Here is a 24,234-nt window from a genome sequence, read left to right as displayed (position 1 = left end):
CTAGTCACAAAGACATATCATGACCTCATGGGCTTTGTAACACCAAAGCAATGGAAGGAGTACTTTTACGGACTACGACAGAGTCTGAGGACTACGACAAAGTCTGAGGAATAAAGTCTGGCGGTAATGCAACACTTGGATGCCAACCGCCATAAAACAACAACAACAACAACAACAATAACGTCTGGCGGTAATGCAACACTTGGATGCCAACCGAGGTCCCAAGTGTGCAGGTTCCAGAATTAATGAGAATACCCTGGTTGTGGATAGAGAGGATTTTGTACTCTTTATGGTGGATGTTGTAAACTGTGCTGCTCAGACTCAAAGCAGAACTGAAAGGATCAGGATCATTGCTAAAGCTGCAGGGAGATTCCTTGGAACAAAGGAGCTTGATTGGGCAGATATAGAAAACAGGCTAAAGGCGCTAAATGGGAGTCGGAGTGATGGGGGTCTGCTTTTGGGGAGTCAGAGTGATCAGAGTGACGAGATGGGGGTGGGGGTGGTCTCCTGCCCTCGCCCAGTCTCGTAGACGCACGGCTACCAAGCAGCGACATCAGTGGAAATATTAAAGCCTATAGAATGAAGCCTAAAGAATAAAGCTGTACGGTGGAAGCACCGAACGTCAAAGAAGGAGAGGAAGATGAAGAAGAGTCTCCCTGGAATAAAGCCGGTTGTTGTTGTTGTTGTTGTTTTATGGCGGTTATAAAGCCGGTTGGTCTCTGAAACAACAACAACTATTCTAGTCACAAAGACATATCATGACCTCATGGGCTTTGTAACACCAAAGCAATGGAAGGAGTTCTTTTACGGACTACGACAGTCTGAGGAATAAAGTCTGGCGGTAATGCAACAATTGGATGCCAACCGCCATAAAACAACAACAACAACAACAACTTGGATGCCAACCGCCATAAAACAACAACAAGTGTAAAGAATAAAGAATAAAAGTATAAGAAGAAGTACTTTTGTGTCATGATCAGAGCGCGAACATGGCCATGTCATACTGTCACATTTGGGGCAAGAGACAGATTTTTCTATAGATTACATTGTACTTTGTCATTAAATAACCTAAAGATGAATTCACAAATGTTGAACCTGATTATTTCTATCATGGCTAAACTCTAGAAGAGAAAATCTGCATTTGAACTATTTCAATTTTAGCTGCCCCCTTCTGTATTAAATATTATTGCCGTAAAGAATATTGCAATGTCATCTGAAACCCAGCAATAGTTTGAGGACAGGTGGAGGACAGGTCAGAATTCTATGGTGGAATTCACTGTTTAAAGCGCCCAGATCTTGCGTTTAACTTTTAACCTTCTTACAGCGCTATTGGTGCCTCATATATTATGTGCCCAAAGTGTTTTTTTGATTGATTCCTGCAGTATTTAGCGAGAGTACAGTTTATATCCTTCTCCTCGGATGAGCAGATGGACGGGGCCTACTCACTACAACGCGTCATAACCACTGCATCTCTGTGTTGGCCCTGCGACGAGTTGGCCCCTGTCCAGGGTGTACCCCGCCTAAGGCCCAAAGTCACTGAGATAGGCTCGAGTCACCCGCGACCCCGATATGAACAAGCGGTAGAAAATGAATGAATGAAAAACATTTTAAAATTGAATTAGTAATTCTAAAGAACCAAGATGATTTGAGTAACAGAGAGAAAGAACATTGTGAGAACATTGTGATCAAAGCTTAAGGTCAGTAATTTAACATGTATAAATGCAGAAAATTGTGCACTACACAAACTCCCAAACCACCGGCTGGTCCTGCAGCTGTTCAGAGGAGACACATGAATGATGGCACATGTGCACTGTTTATGGAAATGATACACTTTGAAAATGTCCCATGTTCTAATACCTATGCTCAACTAGCTGCTCTTCACAGGGTGTCGGACAGTGCGCCCAGAGGAAACAGACAAAGGGAGAACTTGCTAATTCCACAGAGCTACTGAGCCCAAATAATTTTAAAAAATAATGTCAGTGGTAATATTAGAGAGAACACATAATCAACTGCTCAACTATTAAACAAGCATTGTAATTTTGACAAAAGGGCCTATATTTTTTCAGAATCTGGTTGAGGTTAGGATTCGGTTGAGGAACAGATCATTTGATTAAGGATTAGGACTTCGCTAACCGTGTCTTTGCTGAACTGCGTTGTGGAGAAAAATGACACGTCTAAATGACAGCGCACAGAGGTCATATCTGAATACTTTAGCATTTTGTATTTGCTCACAGGAAAGGCGTGTCTATGTATTATCGGAGCGCGGGCGATGATGACACAAGGCGCAGTAACTAAACACTAATATTTTCACTCACACCGGCCAAAGTAAAATGATAATGAAAATAATCCACAAATACATGAGAGCAATACTTTTTTTTAATTTTACAGCACCATATAACATGCTACAAGCGACGTCCCCGTAGCGTCCTGGCACGACGGCTCACTTGCATTTGGACGTGTCACACTCTTTCCCGTGGCAGATGCAGGTGAAAACAGCTAAGGCCAACATGAACTCAGTGAAGTCCACTTGGTCGTCTCCGTTGGCGTCCATGCACTTGAACAGGTCGTCCACTTGACCCGGGTCCTTTGCCTCCTGGAGACAAAAAATATATATATTGGCCCATCTGAACTTTGAGAGAGGCGAGCTTGTTGTGGGTAAGTTGTTTTATTCTGTCAATCAGTTTGCAAAATTTCTTGGAACGATGTCAGATTTAACGAGAAGGAATCAAGCTTAGAATTGAATTGAACCAGTATTAATCATGTGCAATTGTATCACCGGTAAGACACAATGAAGTCACTTAACCTGGTATTATGTCCTTATGGTTATGCTGTACACATAACCATAGTCAGAGCCACTTATTATGCAAAATTGTGTTGCGGCTTTGCATTTTGACTCTACTTTTATTGTATTTAATTATCATTTGCAGCTTTTTGTATTGCTATAAACAATTTATAATATGCTATATGTTCCATTGGTTTTAGTCCTTTATTATTCATCTTGATTTCAGATCTATAGCCTATTTTCATTCCCCTGTCGTCCTTGAATCTGTGTGTGAACTTTGCACACATAGATTTCAATTTGAAAAAGAACATTTGGTAACACTTTTCTAACACATGATCAAGACTTCATTCTCAGTGAATTAAGAATGATTCAGGCTCAGTTACTTCTCAAATAATGATGTAACCCTAATTCCTAACCCTAATCTTAACCTTACTTAAGTATTACTAAAACTGGCTCAAACTTAATAAACTATTTGTTCATTATGAATTAAGTCTTTGTTCGTACTTTGTTAAAAACGTTCACGGTGTAGTTATTATAAAGTAATACTCAGAGTACCCCATAACTCGCATAAATCGCTGTTTTAACCATCCATGAGTTATCAAATAAATCATATTGTTGGAAAGGTTTTTGTATAGAGAAAGCCATGTTCTTGTTCCTTAACCTACAACTTTACTGTTGCCCCTTTGCAAGTTTTCTGAAACAACTATTGTAGGTATAAGATGAAACACCTCCACACAAAGTTATTTTTTTCATGCTAAAGCTACATTAGCAATACAGAAGAAATAGTTTTTAAAATATCCCACTCCTGTTCCTCAGTGTCAGTCTTTTAACTCAATTTAAAAGCAATAAAGGAGAAGTCAGCCAAGCACGCATTTGTCATGAACCTCACAACTTGAACTCCTGTGTCTTTGTTCTTAAATTTACCTGTAACGCAACCGAGCAGATTTAAAATTCTGACCGTGTTCTTGAGATGGGTCAACATACCTTGAGCATAGGACTCAGTTCAGCCTGCATCAGGTCCTTCATCTCGTTTTTGGACAGTTTGCCTTTGTCCCCCTCTTTGCCGGCGTACTTGTCAAAGACCTTCATGATGCTGAGCATGGCGGCGGGGAGAGTGGGAGCGTTCTTGTCGCACATGATGAAGGAGGAGCTGCGATGGTGCAGAGGTTCAAGCCGATGGGATGGTGGAGGTGTCGGATGGTGCGAGAGCATCGGGAGTGCGGATTTTATAGCCCAAAGAAAAGGTGGGTCCAGATCAAGTGGTCCTTTGATTAGAGGAACCAATCCCTCTGGAGTCAACATATTACTGAGAATGTACGCCCAAGGTACACACTACTGAGATTGTGCGCAGCTGCAGATTTATTACTCATACTTCAAGTCTCACTTGTCCTCACACTTCCAGACCATGGCACAATCACCTACCACCATCTCCACAAAATAGTAATGATTGTTTAATATGAACACAGTCAATAATAGCAATTCATATATATGTATATTATATAGTATAGTCACACATACTGGCTAAAGAGCACCTGTGGTACAATCCCATCCAACTATCTGCCAATCACCTGTCTCTCCACAACATAGAAGCTCCTGTCAGGCATCACTGCAGCTAAGATAAGTGGGCACATGGATCTATACATGAGCCAAACACTGAAGGGCATCGACAAAGACACAGAAGCTCAAGAAACACCAACCTGAGCACTGCCTGGATTGATTACAAGAAAGTATTTGACTCAATGTGACATACACGGATTACTGAATTCTAGGACTTGTACAACATCAATAGGACTCTAGGAGCCTTCATAGCAAACTCGATGCAGCTTTAGAAAACCACCTGGAGACCAATGTTAAACATCTTGTAAGTGTTTGTTCATCAAATGTGTCATATACCAAGAAGACGCCCTGTCCCCACTGCTGTTCTGCAGAGGTCTGAACGGCCTCAGCCAAATAATCAACAAGACTGGCTATGGATACCGACTCAGGAATGTCGGATGGTGACAAAGAGAGGGAAGGTCTTCCACACAGAGGGAGTCTCACTCCCAGAAGGAACAATAGCAGACACAGAGGAACGTTACAAGTATCTGGGAATCCCACAGGAAAATAGCAACCTCAATAAGGTTGGACGGAGGAGTAGAAGACCTGGTGTCCCACCGGACTATAACTCAGGACATGGGGACATACCAACTCACATGATAACTAGCAACTATATGAGCTTGTTCATCTGTGATTTTATAAAGCAAAACACACACAGGAACACATTTTATATTTTATTTGAATGACCATAACACAGACAATCCAGGGGTGTTCCCTTTCTTCTTCTTCTTCTTCTTCTTCTTCTTCTTCTTCTTCTTCTTCTTCTTCTTCTTCTTCTTCTTCTTCTTCTTCTTCTTCTTCTTCTTCTTCTTCTTCTTTTTCTTCTTCTTTCTTCTCGTAGAACATACAGTACAGGCCAAACATGTCAAGAATGTCATGAATTCATGAATGTTCATCTCCCCATCACCCCCCATCCCCATCTCCATCATCCATGTCCAGCTCTGGGTCCTCTGGGTCCTCTGGGTCCTCTGGGTCCTCTGGGTCCTCTGGGTCCTCTGGGTCCTCTGGGTCCTCTGGGTATTCTGGTTTCCCCTTTTAACCAAAAACGGTTGGACAATCCTAGTCTGGAGCTCAGGCTCTTATGATGGTTTCCCAGGTGTCGACCACAGATTTTCCCAAAGGCATTCAATTCAACTCAATTTAGTTTTGTAATGTCCTTTTCATTTTAAATTTTTGTTTTGTTTTGCTGTACATATAAATAAAGCTTATTTTGCCGCTCTAAGCGTGATTCGGCGGGCCGGATTAAAATGTCTGGGAGGCTCGTTTGACGTCCCTGGTTTATACCATCATTACAGACTAGTTTCATCTAGTGTCTAAAGTAGCAGCCTTTGAACAAATGTCTTTGCTGCAGATGGGCAGGGTAGAAACATTTAAATGGGACATTTGGAAACATTACACTTATTACTGTCTTGTGATTGTATTACATGAGACACATTGTACTGCAGTGGTTCACAAGCTCCTCTCACCTGGACCCGGTCTAAAGAGGAACTAATAATCCCATGTAGTGTGTGAATAATGACAGACCCTGAACTGATTTGGTTCCAAATTTGACAAACGTTCCAAATGTTGCTGAAACTGAAGGAGATTTAGTTTATTTGTTATGTTTATTGTTGTCATGTTGTTGTTGTTCTGTGGGTTGTTCTGCAAAAATAATAATTATAATAATTAAGAATCTGAAGGACTCAACAATGATGCCATTATATACAATCGTTTGACCACCCCACGGTGATGGAGGAGGTGAGGATGGACTCAATGGTGCTTAATATGCTCCAGTAAGCAATTACCAACAGTCTGTGATTAAAATCAAGCTGGTCTCTACACATTTGTGACGGACTCAATAGGGTTCAATCCATCTGTAGCCGCACTCATTCAGTCAGCAATAATCCACAGGAAAACAACATCCCACTTGGAGAAATAGTCCAGTAAACTGTTCTCTTCTTTGAAAATCAATAAAATCAATTAAGATTCTCCAATAATTCTCTCTGTTTGTGAGGAAATAGGGGCTTTAAGGCAACTCAAATAATGTATTGTTTTTCTCACACTGTCAGCTTCAGAATGAGACCGTCCACGTTCATGGGTTCGTCTGGTACAGCCTTTTGGAAAAAACAAGCACCTCCATTTTGCCGTTCCTGGCACATGAGCGTTTGTCTTTTAGTTTGCATGCTGAGCCAAGCTTTTGAACCGTGGTGGGTTAGGGAATGGCTGGAACGTGTTTTCTGATCTTGTTAGCCCTGTGGCTTGTAGATACCATGTATTATTATTATATTATGTATTATTATACAAAAAAAGTGCTACTTATTCAATGTGTTGTTTATTTCATCTCTTATGTAGAGTTCTATTGGAAAATTAACATTACCAGTATTCAGGCTGAAAAAAGCCTAAAAATTATGTTTTTTATTTTATTTTTGGGCTTCTTTCGTGTATGTTCTGAAGCCCTTACAGTATTTATATGCACATTTACAAAAACTAGAACTAAGCTTTACAATAATGTATTACACTAGCATGGGGGCTGTAAGATCTTCTTTTAATAAGCAATGTGGTTTGGGTGTGTCTATTGTGCACAGGGCAAAAGGTTCAGTATTGAATCGGTTTTTTTTATCCTCCAACAATTACATTGTATTTATTAATAAATATGGCCCTCCTCTGGGGCCCGGACTTCCCTGAACAAGAGATTATTCTGGTTAAATAATGTGATAAGTCAATGCTATTTTTCTGGAATTGTGTCCCAGTTACAGTATTTGAAGGGATCTGATGATTCAGTCCGTTTGAATTTCTTACAGAATACTTGAATAATAAATGATTACCTATTTGCATTTGTCTTTAATAACATGTTTTTTTGGAAGTACCTCAAACACTAGACCAAAAATCATTTGAGGAAGTGTTTTAACCAGTGTCACATATCTGTGGCCTAATAACCCCAAAAACAGGTGTTTTTATCCTTCAAAAACCTGCATTAGCAGTGAGAGGGGAAGTCTCCCGCTCATCTCCATCGAGATGGAAAAGTTGAACACATGACTTTTATTTCATTATTATTGTTTTCATCTCTTTGTATTATATTACTCTATGTGCTGGGAGCTTTGTGTAAGTTGTGATGCGCTTTGTCAGTCTTGTTCAGTGAAAGGCAATCTACAAATAAAATTAACTTGCTTATTTACTTGACCGTAAAACATTCAAATCAATTACATTTATGAAGTACAAGAAGGTTTAGTCATGCAAATTTCCATCTGAAAGTCCTGTTCAAACAGATGGCTTTCTACCACATAGACCATAGACCAAAGACCATAGACCATGGACTATGGATCATGGACCATAGACCATGGACCATAGACCATAGACCATGGACCATAGACCATGGACCATGGACCATATACCATGGACCATGGACCATGGACCATAGACCATAGACCATAGACCATGGACCATGGACCATGGACCATAGACCATAGACCATATACCATGGACCATGGACCATGGACCATAGACCATAGACCATGGACCATGGACCATGGACCATAGACCATAGACCATGGACCATAGACCATGGACCATGGACCATATACCATGGACCATGGACCATGGACCATAGACCATAGACCATAGACCATGGACCATGGACCATGGACCATAGACCATAGACCATATACCATGGACCATGGACCATGGACCATAGACCATAGACCATGGACCATGGACCATGGACCATAGACCATAGACCATGGACCATGGACCATAGACCATAGACCATAGACCATGGACCATGCCTGGAGCTGGAGAGACTACACTTCATTAACTACAGCCCCCATAGAGACCAGAGAGGAGAAAAGCTCCACAGTGCACCTTTAACAAAGGACAATACACACCATACATACATTTTTACAAGGCTTTATTTAGGTGGCTGTTCACTTGTTGCATTTGGACGTGTTGCATTTCCACCCGTTCATTGCACTGGCCATGGCGCCCACTGCCTGCATGAACTCAGAGAAGTCCACCTCCCCATCTCCATTCTTGTCCATGTGTTCGAAAATCATATCGACCTTCTCAGGGCATTTGGCACCCTGCAGACACAAGAGTCAAGACCGCAAAACGTTATAATCATTGCGCCACGAAAAGGGTTTAAACAGACTAAGTATCAAACTGCTGTTGCCATACCTTCAGACCTGATCCCATTTTGTCCTGAAGCAGCTGCTTGAGCTCGCTCTTGCACATGGTGTCAGGGCTGCCCTCACGCCCGGCGTACTCGTCAAACACCTTCTTCATCTCGCCCACTTTGGCTGCAAGTTCGCACATGATGACGGTTCAGGTGATGGAGAGGCAGCGACGGAGACGACGGTGAAATCAGATCCGAGGATGCTGCTGGACGTGTGCGCACCGGCCCTTTTTATAGCGCATCTCGGGGGCGTGTCGTGTCGACATGTCATGGAAATGTGTGTTTCACGTCCAACATGCAAAACAAGTTGGGACGGATTTATGACAATAGCGCAGATGGGTTTGGTTCAAAACAAAGACAAACATTAGCCTTGTCGTACAAAGGTGGATGAATAATAGATATTTCCAGGAGTGACATGCTTTTAACAGTGTATAATTCACACAGTTTGATACAGATGTAAATGTTATATTCCTTTCATGAAGCAGCTAAAATAACAAACAAGCAGAAAACAAATCATTTTTAACTGTCTAAATGTTTAGCTTTTTTCTGAAGTTGACTTATTTAAATCGGGTTAGTGGCGCTTGATGAAATAAAGCAAAACTGTAATTGTCAAACTGTTGTGGCCCCGCTACATATTTGGTGCGATTTGTTCAGCATAACGTGGGATTTAAGAAATGTTCATAAAGTATGTGCCCGTATTTTCCAGACAATAAGTCACACCTTTTTTTATAGTTTTGGGCCGGGGTGCAACTTATACTTATATTTATACTTATATACTTATATACTTATACTCCAGAGCGACTTATATGTGATCTTATTTGTTATTTTCACACTTGCAACCGCATTTCATACTCCGGTGCAACTTATATATGTTTTTTTCTTTTCTATTATGCATTATTTGGCTGGTGCGACTTATACTCCAGTGCGACTTATATTCTGGAAAATACGGTAAAACAGTTCTAATGTAACGTCTTCTAACCATAGGCTCTATTGTTAGTCATGGCATTTGGTGAGGCACATTTTAAACCAAATGAAAGAGCCACAAGTATTATTTTGATACAAACGATGAGACAAATAATTCATAATAAAATGTATATTAAAAAAAGCAGGTTAAATGTTTGTCGCTATTATTATTGTATTAACTACGATGATTTATTGCAAATGTTGCATCCTGGTGCTTTTTATTACCTATAAATAATATATTCTTTTTACCAATCTTTGTCCTCCTTTGAAACATGAGCGTGTAACAAACACTACATTTTCATTTACTTTAAATTATGGACAGTATTTTGTTGTTATGAAGCCCTCGCCCTCGACTTCCTCTGTTAAATAAAGAAAACACCCGTTGGTCTGCTACAAACACTATATATGCAATACAAAAACAAACATTAAATAATAACTACATAAAAACAGATGCCTAATAGATATTTTTTCTCCTGAACTGACTTAGGCTACTGTCTTTTTTAATAGGTATATGTGGGTCAATCAGATTTTTTTTCACATTCTATTTACTAATATCAATTTTGAATAAACTCAAAAAATAAAACTCTCAAATGGGATAATATGTGAACAGCCGTATGGTGTGGCTGAACAAAACGTCATGATTTATTTATAATGAATGATAATAACGTGCAACTACCTCGAACTACATTTGCTTTTTAAAATCTGCATATATTTTTTTGCATATTTTAGGTCATGAGTTACTGCATGGATCGTTTTTTCCATGATTTAAAACGAAACGATTTGAGTCCAAGTGTAACTACACATTTCGACACTTGGATCCTATTGGCTTGTGTACACTTTTAGAGGTTAGCCGTATATAATCCACGAGGCTGTATGTTGAGAAAGGAGCCGAGCTAAGCCAACATACGGCCGTGCAAGTCTGCTGCCTTTGTTGTTGTTTGTCTGGCATCAACTCCGGCCACGCCCGTGTACTAACCGTCAGGAAGCCCTCACCCCACCTGCCTCTTAGTCACAGCTCACATCACACCACTGCTTTACTGCTGTGTCACTGTCAGCTCAGGTCAGGTCAAGTGTCTTTATTTGTGCCCTTTGGTAAATTGGTTTGCAATGATTACGTGATATCAAACATACATGCACACAATATAAAAACAGACATAATGGATTAATCAAGTAGTTGCTTAATAACGCTGACTGAACGTGTTTAAGAGGAATAGCTGCAGAAATGTGTTTTATTTAAGCTTTACTGCATATTCAATGATAAAAGTGACATTGATTTATCTGCTTGTCATTGTAAATTACATGTTGTTTTTATTGGGGGACATTTTTTTTTTAAATAAAAACTTATCAAACTATTTTTTTTACTGATGGACTATGGTAAGTATTGCAATTCTGATAACAATTATACTGTACTGAAGCTCCTCTCCCATAAAGAGTTTTACCTTTGTATAGAGGCGTGTATTTATTTATGTTCCCAAGCTTGAACTTAAATGATAAAAAATATAAACAAAACTTTTTAAGACTCTTTTAAGACTTTTTAAGATATTTTTCCATAAAAGTAACAATATCAATATACATTTTGATATTAATCACAAATATTTCTCACTGTGTACTGGCTCTCTAGGCTGAACCTTTCACTGTTACGTTTAATAACTGTGTAATAGCTTTTTATTCCATGAATCTGTCATTTTAATCCTTCATTTATGAATCTGTAGCATCAGGTAGAATGTCTGGTCAAACAAACATTTCTTAAGACATATTATGCCAGGCTCGATGTGCTGTCGGCCACAGCGTCGTGAGATCGAGTCCAGCTTTGGTATTTTCACACTTCAATAAAGCCTATGGGCCAAAATATACTTCAAAGGAGAAATATTATGAATTATTTGTATTGTTGTTGTCATTTTAACATGCTCTTCGGTACCTTTATTATGGCATCTCATATTTTTGAACGGAACTTTTTCATTTTTCATGCTGTTTGGGCGTTTTCCAAGCCAAGAACTGACCTTTGGGCTCCATCTATTGGCTGCAGAGGGAATTACAAAGGCGAGATGAACAAACGCTTTCCTCTGACCTGCTAATGAAGACACGCAGTTGTAATGAACGTGAGGCAGAAACATTCAGAACAAGTCTGGTGATGATTTATGGACTTAAAAATTCAGAGCCATGCCGTGGGTAGAATATGACATTGTGCATCGGGAAAATTCAAAATGGAGAATATTTGACACCAAACACGATCCATCAAACAAGAGTGAATGAAACTAATTACATCTCCAGACATATTTTTGACGAGGGAACAATGATACAGGTTAAAAGCTCAAATAAAAAACAAAAACTACATGACTATGACATAGGTTGTGCCTGAGATATGAATTGCACAAATCAATCATATGAATTGACAACTTATGAAAAAACAAAATATTGGATGAAATAAAGATTTAACAAAATGCTGGAATTCCTTTTCGAGCAATATAAAAACACATAATTAAAATGAATGAGAAAGACAAGTTTAATGCAATAATGAGGCACATTCCAGCCACGCAAAGCAAAAACACAAAAAATAGTTACATTGTGCACTTTCACCATAGAACTTTGACTTGAACCAACCAATTAATTTATATAACTCACTTTCTTTCTTTTTTTTTCTTTTACTTATTTTACTTTCTCTATTGCTTTACAAACACAAAAACAAAGTAAAAGGACAAAAAACATGTAAAAATCAAGTGCTTAACAGTAAACTTTGCTTATTTTCTTTTCTCTTTCAAGTACAAACACAAAAAACGAAAATAAAAGGACATAAAAGTGTGTAAAACCAAGACCTTTAACCGTAAACTTGACTTATTTTACTTTCTCTATTGCTTTACAAACACAAAAACAAAGTAAAAGGACAAAAAAATGGTAAAAATCATGCGCTTTAACCGTATATGTCTCACTTTTAACACATGTCGTCGTCAAGACACTTTACCCACTCCAGTCTCATGCAGAACTGTGACAGGTTGCGACAGTCAAATCCACCAAACCGTTGTGTAACTTTGCCGCAGCCCATTACGACAGGAATAAAATGACAAACATGCAACATTAAGACAATGACGGTTAAAGCACGACTATATGGACACTTTTACATTTATTTCATGTTGCATTTTTGCTAAAGTAAAACATTGTCGAGACACTGCGCACGCTCTTGTTTCCACTTCCTGCCATTGACCTATTCTGTGACCCTCAAGCACCACACTTTCCATTTGGTCTGTGAAACCTCCACCTCTGCTCACCACGGTCTAGATTAACACATTAGGGTACAAAAACTTGAAGATAGAAATGACACTGTTTTATTGATGCATATTTACATTTTAAAAAAAGCATAAAAACTCCACACAACGATTAAAACGTCAGACTGGTACAGATTAAAAGTACGGTACATGGAATGGTACAGATTATAAGTAAAATGGCAGAGAAAGAAGACGTTGAAATTCTTATCCGCTTTTCTCGGCCTCTGTGCGCTCAAAATAATCGACGGATTCGTACAGTTGGACTTGACACTGGAATGAAACACAAAGGTTAGTGAGTAAGTTGTGTGAGTGCAGAGCATGTAGGGCTCGGTCTATTCAAAGGTCGCAAAAAGACTGTTAGTGAATGCGTAGGCGTAAATAATGGGCTCTGGTTGCATTAATCAAACAGTCATATCGGTATACACACAAAGAAACCTGCTTTAAAAGGTTATTTGATAGTGTATTGTAATAAAAATCGTAGAAATGATGTGATTGTGTGATGCTTTTGTTCTAAGTTGTGCACATTTCATTGGGCTTATGCTTTTGTAGAAAAAGAACGTTAATTTATTTGAATAAAATGGACGTTAAAAAGATTTATAAAGACATATTATAGGCTGATATTACTTTTCTCTGAGCATTAAGAATTTGAAAAAAATGAATTTCGAACTTTTAGTCTGTATGCATATAAAACAAATGTATATAGGACAATATCAAAAAGACTATTATTATTTTTTTGTATTTGCACAAACATTTTTTAATGCAAAAACCCTATGGTAAGTTATAGTGCAAAACTTACTTAGTATTTAGAAATATATTTACAAGAGTAACGATTAATCCTATAGTTTAAAAATAAACCAAAATTATACGTGTACATTATCTAGACAGCTGGTGTGGCAAGTGGAAAATGGAATTAACTAAGAAAATGTGCGTGTCAGTGTGTTTTATAGTGAGAAAAAGGAACTTGAAGGAAATTATATCAGAAAACTTTAAAAACAGCAGAGCGAGGTGGACAAACTACACCCGACATACACACATATATATGACTTTTATCTTTATACATGTTTATTTTAAGTTAAATATGAGCCCAAAGTTGGTGATTACACAACATTTAACTACTAAAACTGCTAATAAACCAGAACAAACAGATCAGAGCAGATAAACATCAAGCTCAAGTCGTTTTATGTAATATTTAATGCGTTACGAAACATTCTTAACAAACTCTGCTCTCTGTAAATGACTGGTGAAGGAAAGCTACAACTGACAGACATTTTTTTAACCGTGTCTAGCGTTTTATAAATTATGAAAATATAGTCAAGCTAACGGCTAGCATGATTGACTCAAATTTGGCAAATAACTCAAAACGGGGACTGACAAGGCTATGCTAGCAGTAGCAAATGTTTCGTTTATACAATATATGTTTTCACAATCTGGGTAAAGTTAGGCTGGATTATTGTTAGCTTTCAGAACAGGTCATTTGGTTAAGGTTAGCGCTTTGGGACAGGTAAGCTAACAAGGTCTCGCCACAAGTGCATCGTAAAGAAGGTTACACATGATGGAACACTTGGTAGCACGTCACGCTAGGTCTCTTTGTCTAGTTTTGTTTGATGAGTGTCATTCTTTGTAACAAATCGGCCTGAAAGTGTTTGAGTTTCTTCATCTCTCCACATCTTGCGCTCATATCCTGAAAGGAAGTTAAATGAGGAACATGCTAACACCAAAGCTAGCTGTCTGCGGGTAATTCAGCATTCACACGAACTGATGTGTTCCTTTGTAGACTTCGGAACCAAAACTAAAATTAAAACCAGGTTATATTCGAAAAGACGTTACCAAATTCCCCGTGTGGCAAGCAATATTTACTTTTACTTTCAGTTAAAAAACCTAAACGGAACTATAGTCTGTTCAATTTCCTGCTTTCTGTATCTGTTTTTGTGTTATTGTTGCTACTGTTTGTGTTTTATTATAATGTAATCTTAAAAGCACTAAAACTTACCCACTGAGAGGATCCCATAGAACCAGTGCTGTCCTTGTCACTGTCCGGTGTCTCCGAGTCAAAATGAGGAGTCTCGTAGATCACTCTGGCCGCTTGATCTGCAACATAAAGAAGACCTGACATATTAGTTTCACGAGACAAAATCATAATACAGAGATAAATGATCAGAGCTGGGTTGCAGTACGCTGGGATTTGCAATATTTTGTTCACTAGCGTTTACTACACAATGTGACTTTTAATAACATTTGTGCAATTTCTTATTATGGAGTAAAAACAGGTCCGTCATCTCTGAAACTGAAAAACAAAAATGTGAAACAGTGAAAAATGAGTTGATTTTCCATTGTTGACTTTCCATTGATGGTTATTTTTTATTTCTTTTTCAGGTTTCAGTTTCTGTATTGTTTTTCATATTACATTTTTTATTAGGCCTATCATAATTTTTTTTTCAAATTTTCACAATTAAACATATAAAGCACAGAACAGAACGCGACCAGAGAGCAAAAAACAAAATAGTACAAAAGTAGTGCAAAATGTTCAAAGAAAAAAAAAACCTTGGCACTTTTAAATGAAAATAAGAGTCATTTTTAACACTTGGTCCAAAGACGCTGAAACCTGAGAATAAATTAGAAACTTAAAAAAATATATGGACCATTTTGAATGTCACTGTTATAAATCACTCCATTACTTTTCACAGTTCAGCTCGGACACTTTTTTAAACAACATTTTTTGTTTTTCAGTTTTAAAGATGATGGACTTTTTAAAATCATAAATAAAAACTCATTGTAACTTTCTTTCAAAAACTCAATTGTTTATGAGGGAATTTAAAAAATGTAAGTTTGAAATCTCTGTGGTAAGTAATGAGCACAGGACCTATAATTCTATTCAAAATCTTTTTTCTGAAACGTTATAAGCCGCTACGTTATCATTAGCATTTTTATTAGTATTTGCATTTTTTTATTATTTTTTTTAGTCGATGTTGTTGATCTTGACTTTGCTTTATTTAGCTCTATGTGTTGTGTTCTCTGTCATGTATTCTATGTGCTTAAATTGTGAAAAAACAAAACATTAAAAATAAAATTGAAAAAAATGTATTAAAAATGTTGTATTTAAAGTTTTCGTGTGTCTTTTGGTCTAAAAACACCCGCGTTTTGGACATCAGTCACCGCAGAGCTGCTCAGCCTCAGTCGTGACATTACGTTTTTGGAAGGACTTGTAACAGAGCAAACTCTTGAAATGAAACAGTTTGCATATTTTACACCAGATGCCCTTCCTTTCCAACATAAATGCAGACAAACTGTGACATGTCTTGACAAGAGGGAGAGATTAAACAAGCATTTTTTTTACATTTAGAAGTAAAAACTGCGGTCATACCTCGTTTTCTCCTCCGACAGCAGAAACAGATCAACGTGACCAGGAGAATTGATGCTCCGATAACCAGGCCAATTATGGTGAAAACTGAAGCGTTTGTGCCATCATCACCTGGAAGAAAAGAAAAGACCAGATCATTTTCTGCAAATATATTTGATTGATGGATCGAGTTTGTTTTTAACTACTTTGACTTACTGTTTTTATTTTCACTTGTCGTCTCATTTTTAGATTTCACAGTGAGGACAGTTCCATTTCCTGATCCTTTCAATAAAATGGGTATGTCCACAACCACGTCGCAGAAATATGTGCCTTCGTGATCTTTTGTGGTGTTTTTAATTGTTAGGAATGAACAAGACTCAGGTTTTACAATTTCAAATTTAGCTTCATGTTTTGTTGTTGATGTTGTATTTCTCTTCCATGTAACTTTTGTTCTGTTGTTGTCGTTTGTCCAGCAGCAGGACATGTTAGCTGTTTGTCCTTCTTCAACTGTGACATCTTCACTTTGGGTCACAACCAGCTCTGAAGAAACACCTGGGGACAGAAATAGAAACCAATTCAGTTTTTTGGTGGACGGTCTGAATCCTTCTCATCAACAGAGACGTTATTGCTGTTTTCAGATTTAAAACTGAGCTGGAGCAGGTCAGAACTCTATGGTTGAATTCACTGTTTAATCGTCAGATTTGTTGACCTGGTTTATGATTCATATCTCTGTAAAAACTGGGCCTATCCACATGAAACAAACACTGGCACAAAGTTCATTGTCTTCTCTGTCAGCACAAATCAACAAAATGCTTCAGAAAGTTCTTCCATCATTCAACTCCAAACGCTTGATTCAGGACTTTAATGAGAATAATGAGCAGGTTGAACGTTTGAGAATTTGCATTTTGGATATTTCTACATTTGATATGATTAAATTCTAAAGCGTGAAGGCAACCTATTTTCCAAACAAAATAATGTGCCATGGTAACGCGTTAACTACTGTTATGTTTTTGAGTCTTTTCAAAAATGATTCAAGGTGTAAGATGAGATGAGAATAGTAGGGGGCAAACCTTTTGAATAACAAATCACAGCAGACCGGCCATAACGCTGCGTTCATGTGCTCCTCGGGAACTCGGGAGTCCGAAATGAGAAGTTGACGTTCCGACTTGTTTGCGTTCATGTGCTTTTACTCTGGGACTGCCGGGATTTAGATTTGACCTATAATAATGTCACAGTGCACTCTTTTACAGTGTTTAATAGAGATGAACTTGTTGTGATCGCAGTTCTTAGACTTTTCCAAAGCTAAATATTTGCTAGTTATTTGTTTTGGAAAACATCCTACTATTTTAACTTTAGCTAAACAATGTTACATCTTATTTTAGTCTTTTTGAATCAGAATCAGAAAAGGCCATTTGTGAACAAAATTCACAAACATAGGAACTTGCTTTGGTGATTCGGTGCAACATAAAACATTGAACAATAGAATCAAATAGGCATTGAAGAAAAACAATTGAAATTTACTATAAGATAAAAAGAGGCTTACTATGTACACAAAATTTAAACTGTTACTTAAGACGGGAGGTTCTGGACCGGATGGACCATAGCCTCCTGTCTGAGGGGAGTGGCCTCCTGTCTGAGGGGCGTGGCTCAAATAGTCCATGTCAAGGGTGAGAAGGGTCGTCTGTGATCCGATCTGCTCGTCCCAGAGTAATCATTATTTTGCATAAATATGTTGCTCTTATTAATGGACAACTGAGAGTAAACCCACGAAATGTATTCATGTTTATTCAAAGAGCTCAAATGTTTAAGCTGATTTTGCCGCTGTGGAAGTGTGCAATTCTTTTTCAACCCAGAAAAACATCTTCCCGAGTTTTTTCCCAAGATATTTGCTCTGTAGGCTCTATTAGACCTCATGAAATGGGGGATGAGAGCGGAGAGGACATGCAGTACATTTTCTGAGTCAGAATTCGAACTCACGACACTGCGGCCGGCTGTAGCTCTATGTTCCCCAAGACCTGGGTTTGGGTGATATGCTGCCATATTTTATACTGTAAAACCATATATTTATGCACAACTATTTGGGATGTGGAACCTGAAACATAAGCCTGTGCTAGTATTATCGTAATTCCCCCGTTCATAGAAAAGGGGGAACATAGGTACGCACCCCTTGGTAACCTGGCATGTGTGCTGTGCCTTAACCACTCAACCACCGGGCAGCACGGCACCAATGCAATATCAACAGCCCAAATCAAGGACAACTGTCAAAATACTTCACTTTTCAGAATCAAATTTCAGGATGAATTATTAAATAGCATAAAAAAATGTTTTCTTTGTGGCGCACATATACATGGGTTTTATGATGATAGATCTGTTTTCATTGCGATGACAATGACAATTTTGAACTAAATAGGATATATTTTGAGTGCGAAAACGTTCTCAGACTGTTCTAAAGGGGCTTCTTGGTTGTGATTTAGTCATAAACTCCACTTAAATCAGAAAAATGTGTAAACTGCAAATTGAACCGTTTATCTTATGTTTCCTTGCGCATGTGTAATCCGCGACGGGCAAAAAGAATGAAGCTTAGTTTTCAGGCCGTGTGACAGTATAAATAATATCAACTGCCGTTATGGAATTCATTTTGGCACATTCATTTGTCAAACTACACTCAACTTGTAATTAAAGTCAATTCAACGTCATTCTTTACATTCATCCAATGCGGTTTGCAGTTATAAGTGTGTCTTAAGTGTACATGTGTCATTACAACAGAAGGTCTATACTAATGTAACCTGCAGAGGCTGAAAAACTATGTACATTTGTAGTTTGTAGAATGTTCCACAGTTTAGCATTAAACATATCAATCTTGCATTTACTCAATTACAGGTTTTATCTCTAGAAATACTTGGTTTGGTGTTTGTCAAGTTTGAGGGAAATCGCAAACATCAACCACCCCAATGAGAAGAGCACATTTAGGAAGACACATAATGCCCCTTTAACATTGTATTTTTCTCCCAAACCGCTCAGTTTGAATATATTTGAGTGTTGACTTACTCCAGGACGAGATGGCGCACAGAGAAGCGAGCTGCAGGCTGCTCAGGAGAAGCTTCATCTTTGGCTCTAATCTGGTTTCTCGGTGACATGTTACGGCTGTGGTCTCCAGCCCTCCCACCACATCTCACGTACTCAGGCGAGCGCTGGAGTGGCCACTGACGTTCAAGTCGTATATTTTTCTGAGCAGAAGTGTGGCAACCGCAAAGTCTTTTCCTTCCTGTTCAGCGTTGTGATGGAAATGTAGCAGAGATTCTGTGCCTGTGTTCTCACGGTCAAAGACGGCAAAAGTATTGTCAGATGATTGGGCAATTGTCTGAAGCCACAGTACTAATGATGACAACTACATGAACATTTAGCCGTGGTGATCAAGCATGACCTACTTCATGAGGTTTTAAAACTTGCCACTACTGATTCTACAATAGAGCTTTCTCTTTAGACCGACCTTTAAGCCTAGATAAAGACCTCCCGCAGCCCCTACATTTCACTTTCTCATGGACCAAGGCAACGTGCTATCAAAATTGGACTTTAAAAACTGTAAAATACAAACATATCCGTAAACGATCTTATTATGACACACTACAATGAGACTTAGTTCTAGTTTTTATTTTATTTAAATATCACACAAATATTACATGTGTTTTTTGCATGTTTTTTCTTTAGCACAAAAAAAAGAAGAAGCATCTTAACATTCTACATTTTGAAGTTCCATATCATTTTGTTGTTATCCTCCTGTCAAATAGAAAAAAGCACAAATTGAACTCAAAATGAAATTCTAACGGTTTGATTATGGATGTGATGGCACCTTCTCGCCCTTGTTCACCAGAGTGTTGTAGATATAAGCGGATATGACGAGTAAAGTGACAACGGGGAGGCACCTCAGCGCTTGAGTGAGCACGAAATGTGAGTGAGAGCCTGAAACACAAACACCAGGGCAGTAAAAAGTCTGTCATCCAACCAAAACACAATATATATAATACGAGTCACACGACGGTAGTGCTTGAACAGAATTATGCTTATGCCAGCTTATTTTTTCAACTGATTTGGGCTTTAGTACGCTTTGTAGTAAATATCGGCTATGTATGGGAAACTCACTTTGCTCTACTTTTACCAAAATAGTATGCAGACCCCTTTCAGTTCTTAATTTAAATCAATTTATTCACATCTTTGCTCCTCTTTCAGGTCTGTCCTTGTTTAGATCTTGTACAACACAGGTGTAGTTCTCTGTCCAGAGACAGCAGGGGGCGACGATGGACACGAAAACATATTAAACCATGACAGGGACATGCGCAGATGTTTAATAAGGTATACAATGTTACATAGTTCTCCTTTAAGTTCTGAATTAATTAGAATCAGTCTGTTGAAGGTGTAGATATAAAAATATAGGAGTAGCCCCTTAGTAGTTTATTTAAGACATGAAGAATTGATACTTTTTAATACTTTGTCAGTCTTGAAATATAATTATTTTGTATCAATCTGCTCATTGAATAAAGGGGACACATTATGTAAAATCAACTTTGAGGAGTTTTTGAGCATGTTATAATGGTTTTCCTTCATTGTTAGTGTGTATTCAAAGTTGTATTTTGATTGATTCTTTCATGTTTTCGCATTCCTGTGTCCTGCATTCTGAAAATGTCTGTTCTCACCTACCCCCTATCTACGCCCAATTCAGACTCACACATACAGGGTTCTAAAATGTCATGTAGCCTTTCCTCGACAATAAAACCAGATGATAATCCGCTGTTTGTTACGGTCAAATGCCACAATGGAGATCTCATTTATAAAGCGGCGTACGTACAAAAAAGTTACGCACATGTCTTTCTTTGTGATAAATTTGACGTAAAAATATGCGGCCCGGTCCACATACTTTGATAAGATAAGATAAGATAAGATATTCCTTTATTGTCCCACATGGGGAAATTTCATTGGTGCAACGGAGGTAGATACAGAGGTAGATACAGAAGAACAGATCACTTATAGGAAGTCTGAAAAACACTTTCAGTGATCTTTGCACGTCTGAGCTTTTGAAATGTCAGTTCTGCCATTTTGAACAGGAAGTCAATGGACCTGTTTCTTTTACTAAGCCATTTTTGATCAATATTGCAGTCCACCAAAATAAAAGGAAAACAACAATCAAATTATGATACTTTAATACTGAAAACCTGAAAAAAGCACAATTTTTGAAAGTTTGTTGAAGTAATAGGTTTTTATAAATCACTCACCAGCTCCTGAAACTTCAAGCTGACCCGAAACACCTAAAAATGTGCAAATGTACATAGCAATCAAAATCCAACTAGTCAACAAACTGCTTTTAATGCCCATTTCACACTGGGAAGATTGCATCAAAACACAATATTTGTACTTCCTGACTATATTCAAAACCAATGGAATGACTAAACTGTTACATTAGCACATCTGAAAATAAATTTGCAATGCAAACTTTACACATTATTTTGGTCATAAATGTTATGTTTTGTTACCGTTATTGGTCTTCATTTTGGTCTTCTGGGATTTCACAGTGAGGACAGTTCCATTTCCTGATCCTTTCAATAAAATGGGTACGTCCACAACCACGTCGCAGAAATATGTGCCTTCGTGATCTTTTTTGGTGTTTTTAATTATTAGGAATGAACAAGACTCAGGTTTTACAATTTCAAATTTAGCTTCATGTTTTGTTGTTGATGTTGTATTTCTCTTCCATGTAACTTTTGTTCTGTTGTTGTCGTTTGTCCAGCAGCAGGACATTTTAGCTGTTTGTCCTTCTTCAACTGTGACATCTTCACTTTGGGTCACAACCAGCTCTGAAGAAACACCTACGGACAGAAATATTACAATAATCAAGTCCAGAACAGGTTAGAAAAAGTAGAACAAACTATAAACAAGATGAACATATATCGATAAGTCTATTATAGCGAGAAGAGTAGACATGACCCAGGTCTTATCTCAAGTGAGTAAAAGTGAGAGTGTAAAAACTAGTCAAAAGCTTCCGGAAGAAAATGTTTATTAACTCCTTTCTTTCGATTTGGCTAATAAAAGTGAGTTGTTTTAAATGGTCTCATATAAGAGTTACTTTTCTCTATTTTGTGCAATTTAAAACAAATTTCGAAGCATCAGCGTTGCCACATGTTAACATGAAATGGCTTTTGTACCTTGAGCGGTTTAATTGTTTTTTAGTTAGATTGTCTCCTTGTTTCTTAATGTTAGACTTTGTGTATAATATATATAATCATAATTACTTACAGAACTTACTACATACAAGTGTATTTGTTGTGTATTCTGTTATTCTGAACACTTTAAGTTAGATGGATAGAAAAAACAAACTACCTACACATGTTTAAGTTGCTCTTTATAATATTCCAAGGACAACAAATTTTAGCTTTATGTTTGTTGCATCTTTAGTGCAAAAATAACACATGCGCTCACCACAAGCCTCATGTTTTCAGTTTATTTTCACCCATATAATGCAGTTTGAAGATTTAAAACAGATAAAGAGTGTTCATGGGAAATTAACAAATGTCCCAACATGCCCTGTCCTTAGACCCTCCTTCTGGACACGAAACCCTTTGGGGAAAAGTCGAACCCTCGAGGAGTTCCACAGTGAAGTGTTCCGTGGGAAAGTTTGATCTTTGTTCGTTGTTTGATCGATGTTGTGATCGATGCGTTTCAGGATTAGCATGTAATATTGTCTCTTGACAAGTCAAGCTGCTAGAAAACTAAATCTACATGTTTTTTTTTCAATAGAACTTTGTGGTATTTCTTTTTATCGCATCAGAAAGTTGGATTTAGACACATATTTCACGCCTATTTTACATTAACGAATCCAAAAGATTTTAGATCTTAGCATCAAAACATGTTCATATATCAAACGAAAGCTTTCCACAGCCAAAATATGAAACAATATAATGTGAACAATATATGAGCGACTTAAAAAGATAATACTCTTTTGTTCTTACCTGCTGCTTGCGGACAACAAAGAACAAATAAAAGCAAGAGGCTCTTTATAAGCTGCATTTACGGCGCGCATCAAGTCTAAAGTGTCATCTCAGACGCTGGTGGACAACGCCTCATCAGGCTTACGCTTCCGTCTTCACAGGGTTTTTTCAATAGCTTTGGCGCATCTTCTGAAACTTTTCATAAATCTGATAAAACTATAGCACACTTTGACAAACTATTCACTTCGGCAGCAAAAACAGTTCAGAATGTTTAAGGAATATAACTTAACGAACAACAAAATGATCCGATTGATAAACGCGCGTGTGTGTGTGTGTGTGTGTGTGTGTGTAGGTGTAGGTGTAGGTGTGTGTGTGTGTGTGTGTGTGTGTAGGTGTGTGTGTACATGTAAGTGTGTGTGTGTGTGTGTGCATGTAGGTGTGAGTGTGAGCGTGTGTGTGTGTGTGTGTGTGTGTACATGTAGGTGTGTGTGTATGTGTTTAGTGTGTGTGTGTGTGTGTGTGTTTAGTGTGTGTGTGTGTGTGTGTGTGTGCATGTAGGTGTGAGTGTGAGCGCGTGTGTGTGTGTGTGTAGGTGTGTGTACATGTAGGTGTGTGTGTGTGTGTGTGTTTAGTGTGTGTGTGTGTGTGTGTCATGTTGTGTGTTCTGTTTTGGATGAACAGACTGAAACTTAATGAAATACATTTTTCATTGAGGCACAAACACCTGCCTTAATAAACACGGACTTTAACACGTTTCATGCATCTTCTTCTGCTCATCTGGGGCCGGGTCGCGGGGGGCAGCAGTCTAACCAGGGACTCCCAGACTTCCCTCTCCCCACTTCCTCCAGCTCCTCCCGGGGGGATCCCGAGACGTTCCCAGGCCAGCCGAGAGACATAGTCCCTGCAATGTGTCCTGCGTCAGAAACAGATGCCCGAGCCACCTCAGCTGGCTCCTCTCGATGTGGAGGAGCAGCGGCTCTCCTCCGAGCTCCTTTCGTGTGACTGAGCCACCCGGCGGAGGAAACTCATATCGACCGCTTGCGAGCTTGTCCATTTGGTCATTACTTGGCCACCTTTTTCCGGTCAAGAACCATGGCCTCGGATTTGCAGGTGCTGATTCTCATCCCAGCCACTTCACACTCGGCTTCAAACCGTCCCAGTGCATGTTGCAG

At 38.4% G+C, this 24,234-nt stretch overlaps 2 protein-coding genes across 2 annotated transcripts; both read right to left on the bottom strand.

Annotated features, from left to right (window-relative positions):
- Positions 1 to 2,416: 2,416 nt before the first annotated feature.
- LOC140371500 (uncharacterized) lies at positions 2,417 to 8,754 on the bottom strand. Its single transcript, XM_072458672.1, has 6 exons — positions 8,528 to 8,754; positions 8,281 to 8,433; positions 5,286 to 5,410; positions 4,351 to 4,435; positions 3,767 to 4,114; positions 2,417 to 2,593 (listed from the first exon to the last, which is right to left on the bottom strand). Exons 1-6 carry the CDS (start codon positions 8,663 to 8,665, stop codon positions 2,441 to 2,443), a joined length of 1,002 nt encoding a protein of 333 aa, XP_072314773.1. The 5' UTR covers positions 8,666 to 8,754; the 3' UTR covers positions 2,417 to 2,440.
- A 3,541-nt stretch (positions 8,755 to 12,295) lies between these two features.
- On the bottom strand, positions 12,296 to 19,294 carry LOC140371819 (uncharacterized). The gene is made up of 5 exons (XM_072459029.1): positions 19,134 to 19,294; positions 16,302 to 16,637; positions 16,110 to 16,217; positions 14,739 to 14,836; positions 12,296 to 13,018 (listed from the first exon to the last, which is right to left on the bottom strand). Exons 1-5 carry the CDS (start codon positions 19,189 to 19,191, stop codon positions 12,953 to 12,955), a joined length of 666 nt encoding a protein of 221 aa, XP_072315130.1. The 5' UTR covers positions 19,192 to 19,294; the 3' UTR covers positions 12,296 to 12,952.
- Between the last annotated feature and the right edge of the window lie 4,940 nt (positions 19,295 to 24,234).

The sequence above is a fragment of the Eucyclogobius newberryi genome, unplaced genomic scaffold (assembly GCF_026437365.1).
Source record: "Eucyclogobius newberryi isolate DKJ021-1_F unplaced genomic scaffold, fEucNew1.0.hap1 SCAF_22, whole genome shotgun sequence".
NCBI lineage: Eukaryota > Metazoa > Chordata > Actinopteri > Gobiiformes > Gobiidae > Eucyclogobius > Eucyclogobius newberryi.
Note: the sequence above shows the minus strand (reverse complement) of the source record. Positions and strands in the feature narration are given on the sequence as shown.

Excerpts from the sequence above, each read along its gene's own strand:
- LOC140371500 (XM_072458672.1), bottom strand. The coding sequence starts at position 8,665 with ATGTGCGAACTTGCAGCCAAAGTGGGCGAGATGAAGAAGGTGTTTGAC. Across the intron at positions 8,434-8,527 it reads AAATGGGATCAGGTCTGAAG|GGTGCCAAATGCCCTGAGAA; the intron begins GTATGGCAACAG and ends TTGTGTCTGCAG. Across the intron at positions 5,411-8,280 it reads ACACGTCCAAATGCAACAAG|GGGAAACCAGAATACCCAGA; the intron begins TGAACAGCCACC and ends TTTGGTTAAAAG.
- LOC140371819 (XM_072459029.1), bottom strand. The coding sequence starts at position 19,191 with ATGAAGCTTCTCCTGAGCAGCCTGCAGCTCGCTTCTCTGTGCGCCATC. Across the intron at positions 16,218-16,301 it reads GACAAGTGAAAATAAAAACA|GTGATGATGGCACAAACGCT; the intron begins GTAAGTCAAAGT and ends CTTTTCTTCCAG. Across the intron at positions 14,837-16,109 it reads CTGTCGGAGGAGAAAACGAG|ATCAAGCGGCCAGAGTGATC; the intron begins GTATGACCGCAG and ends TTTATGTTGCAG.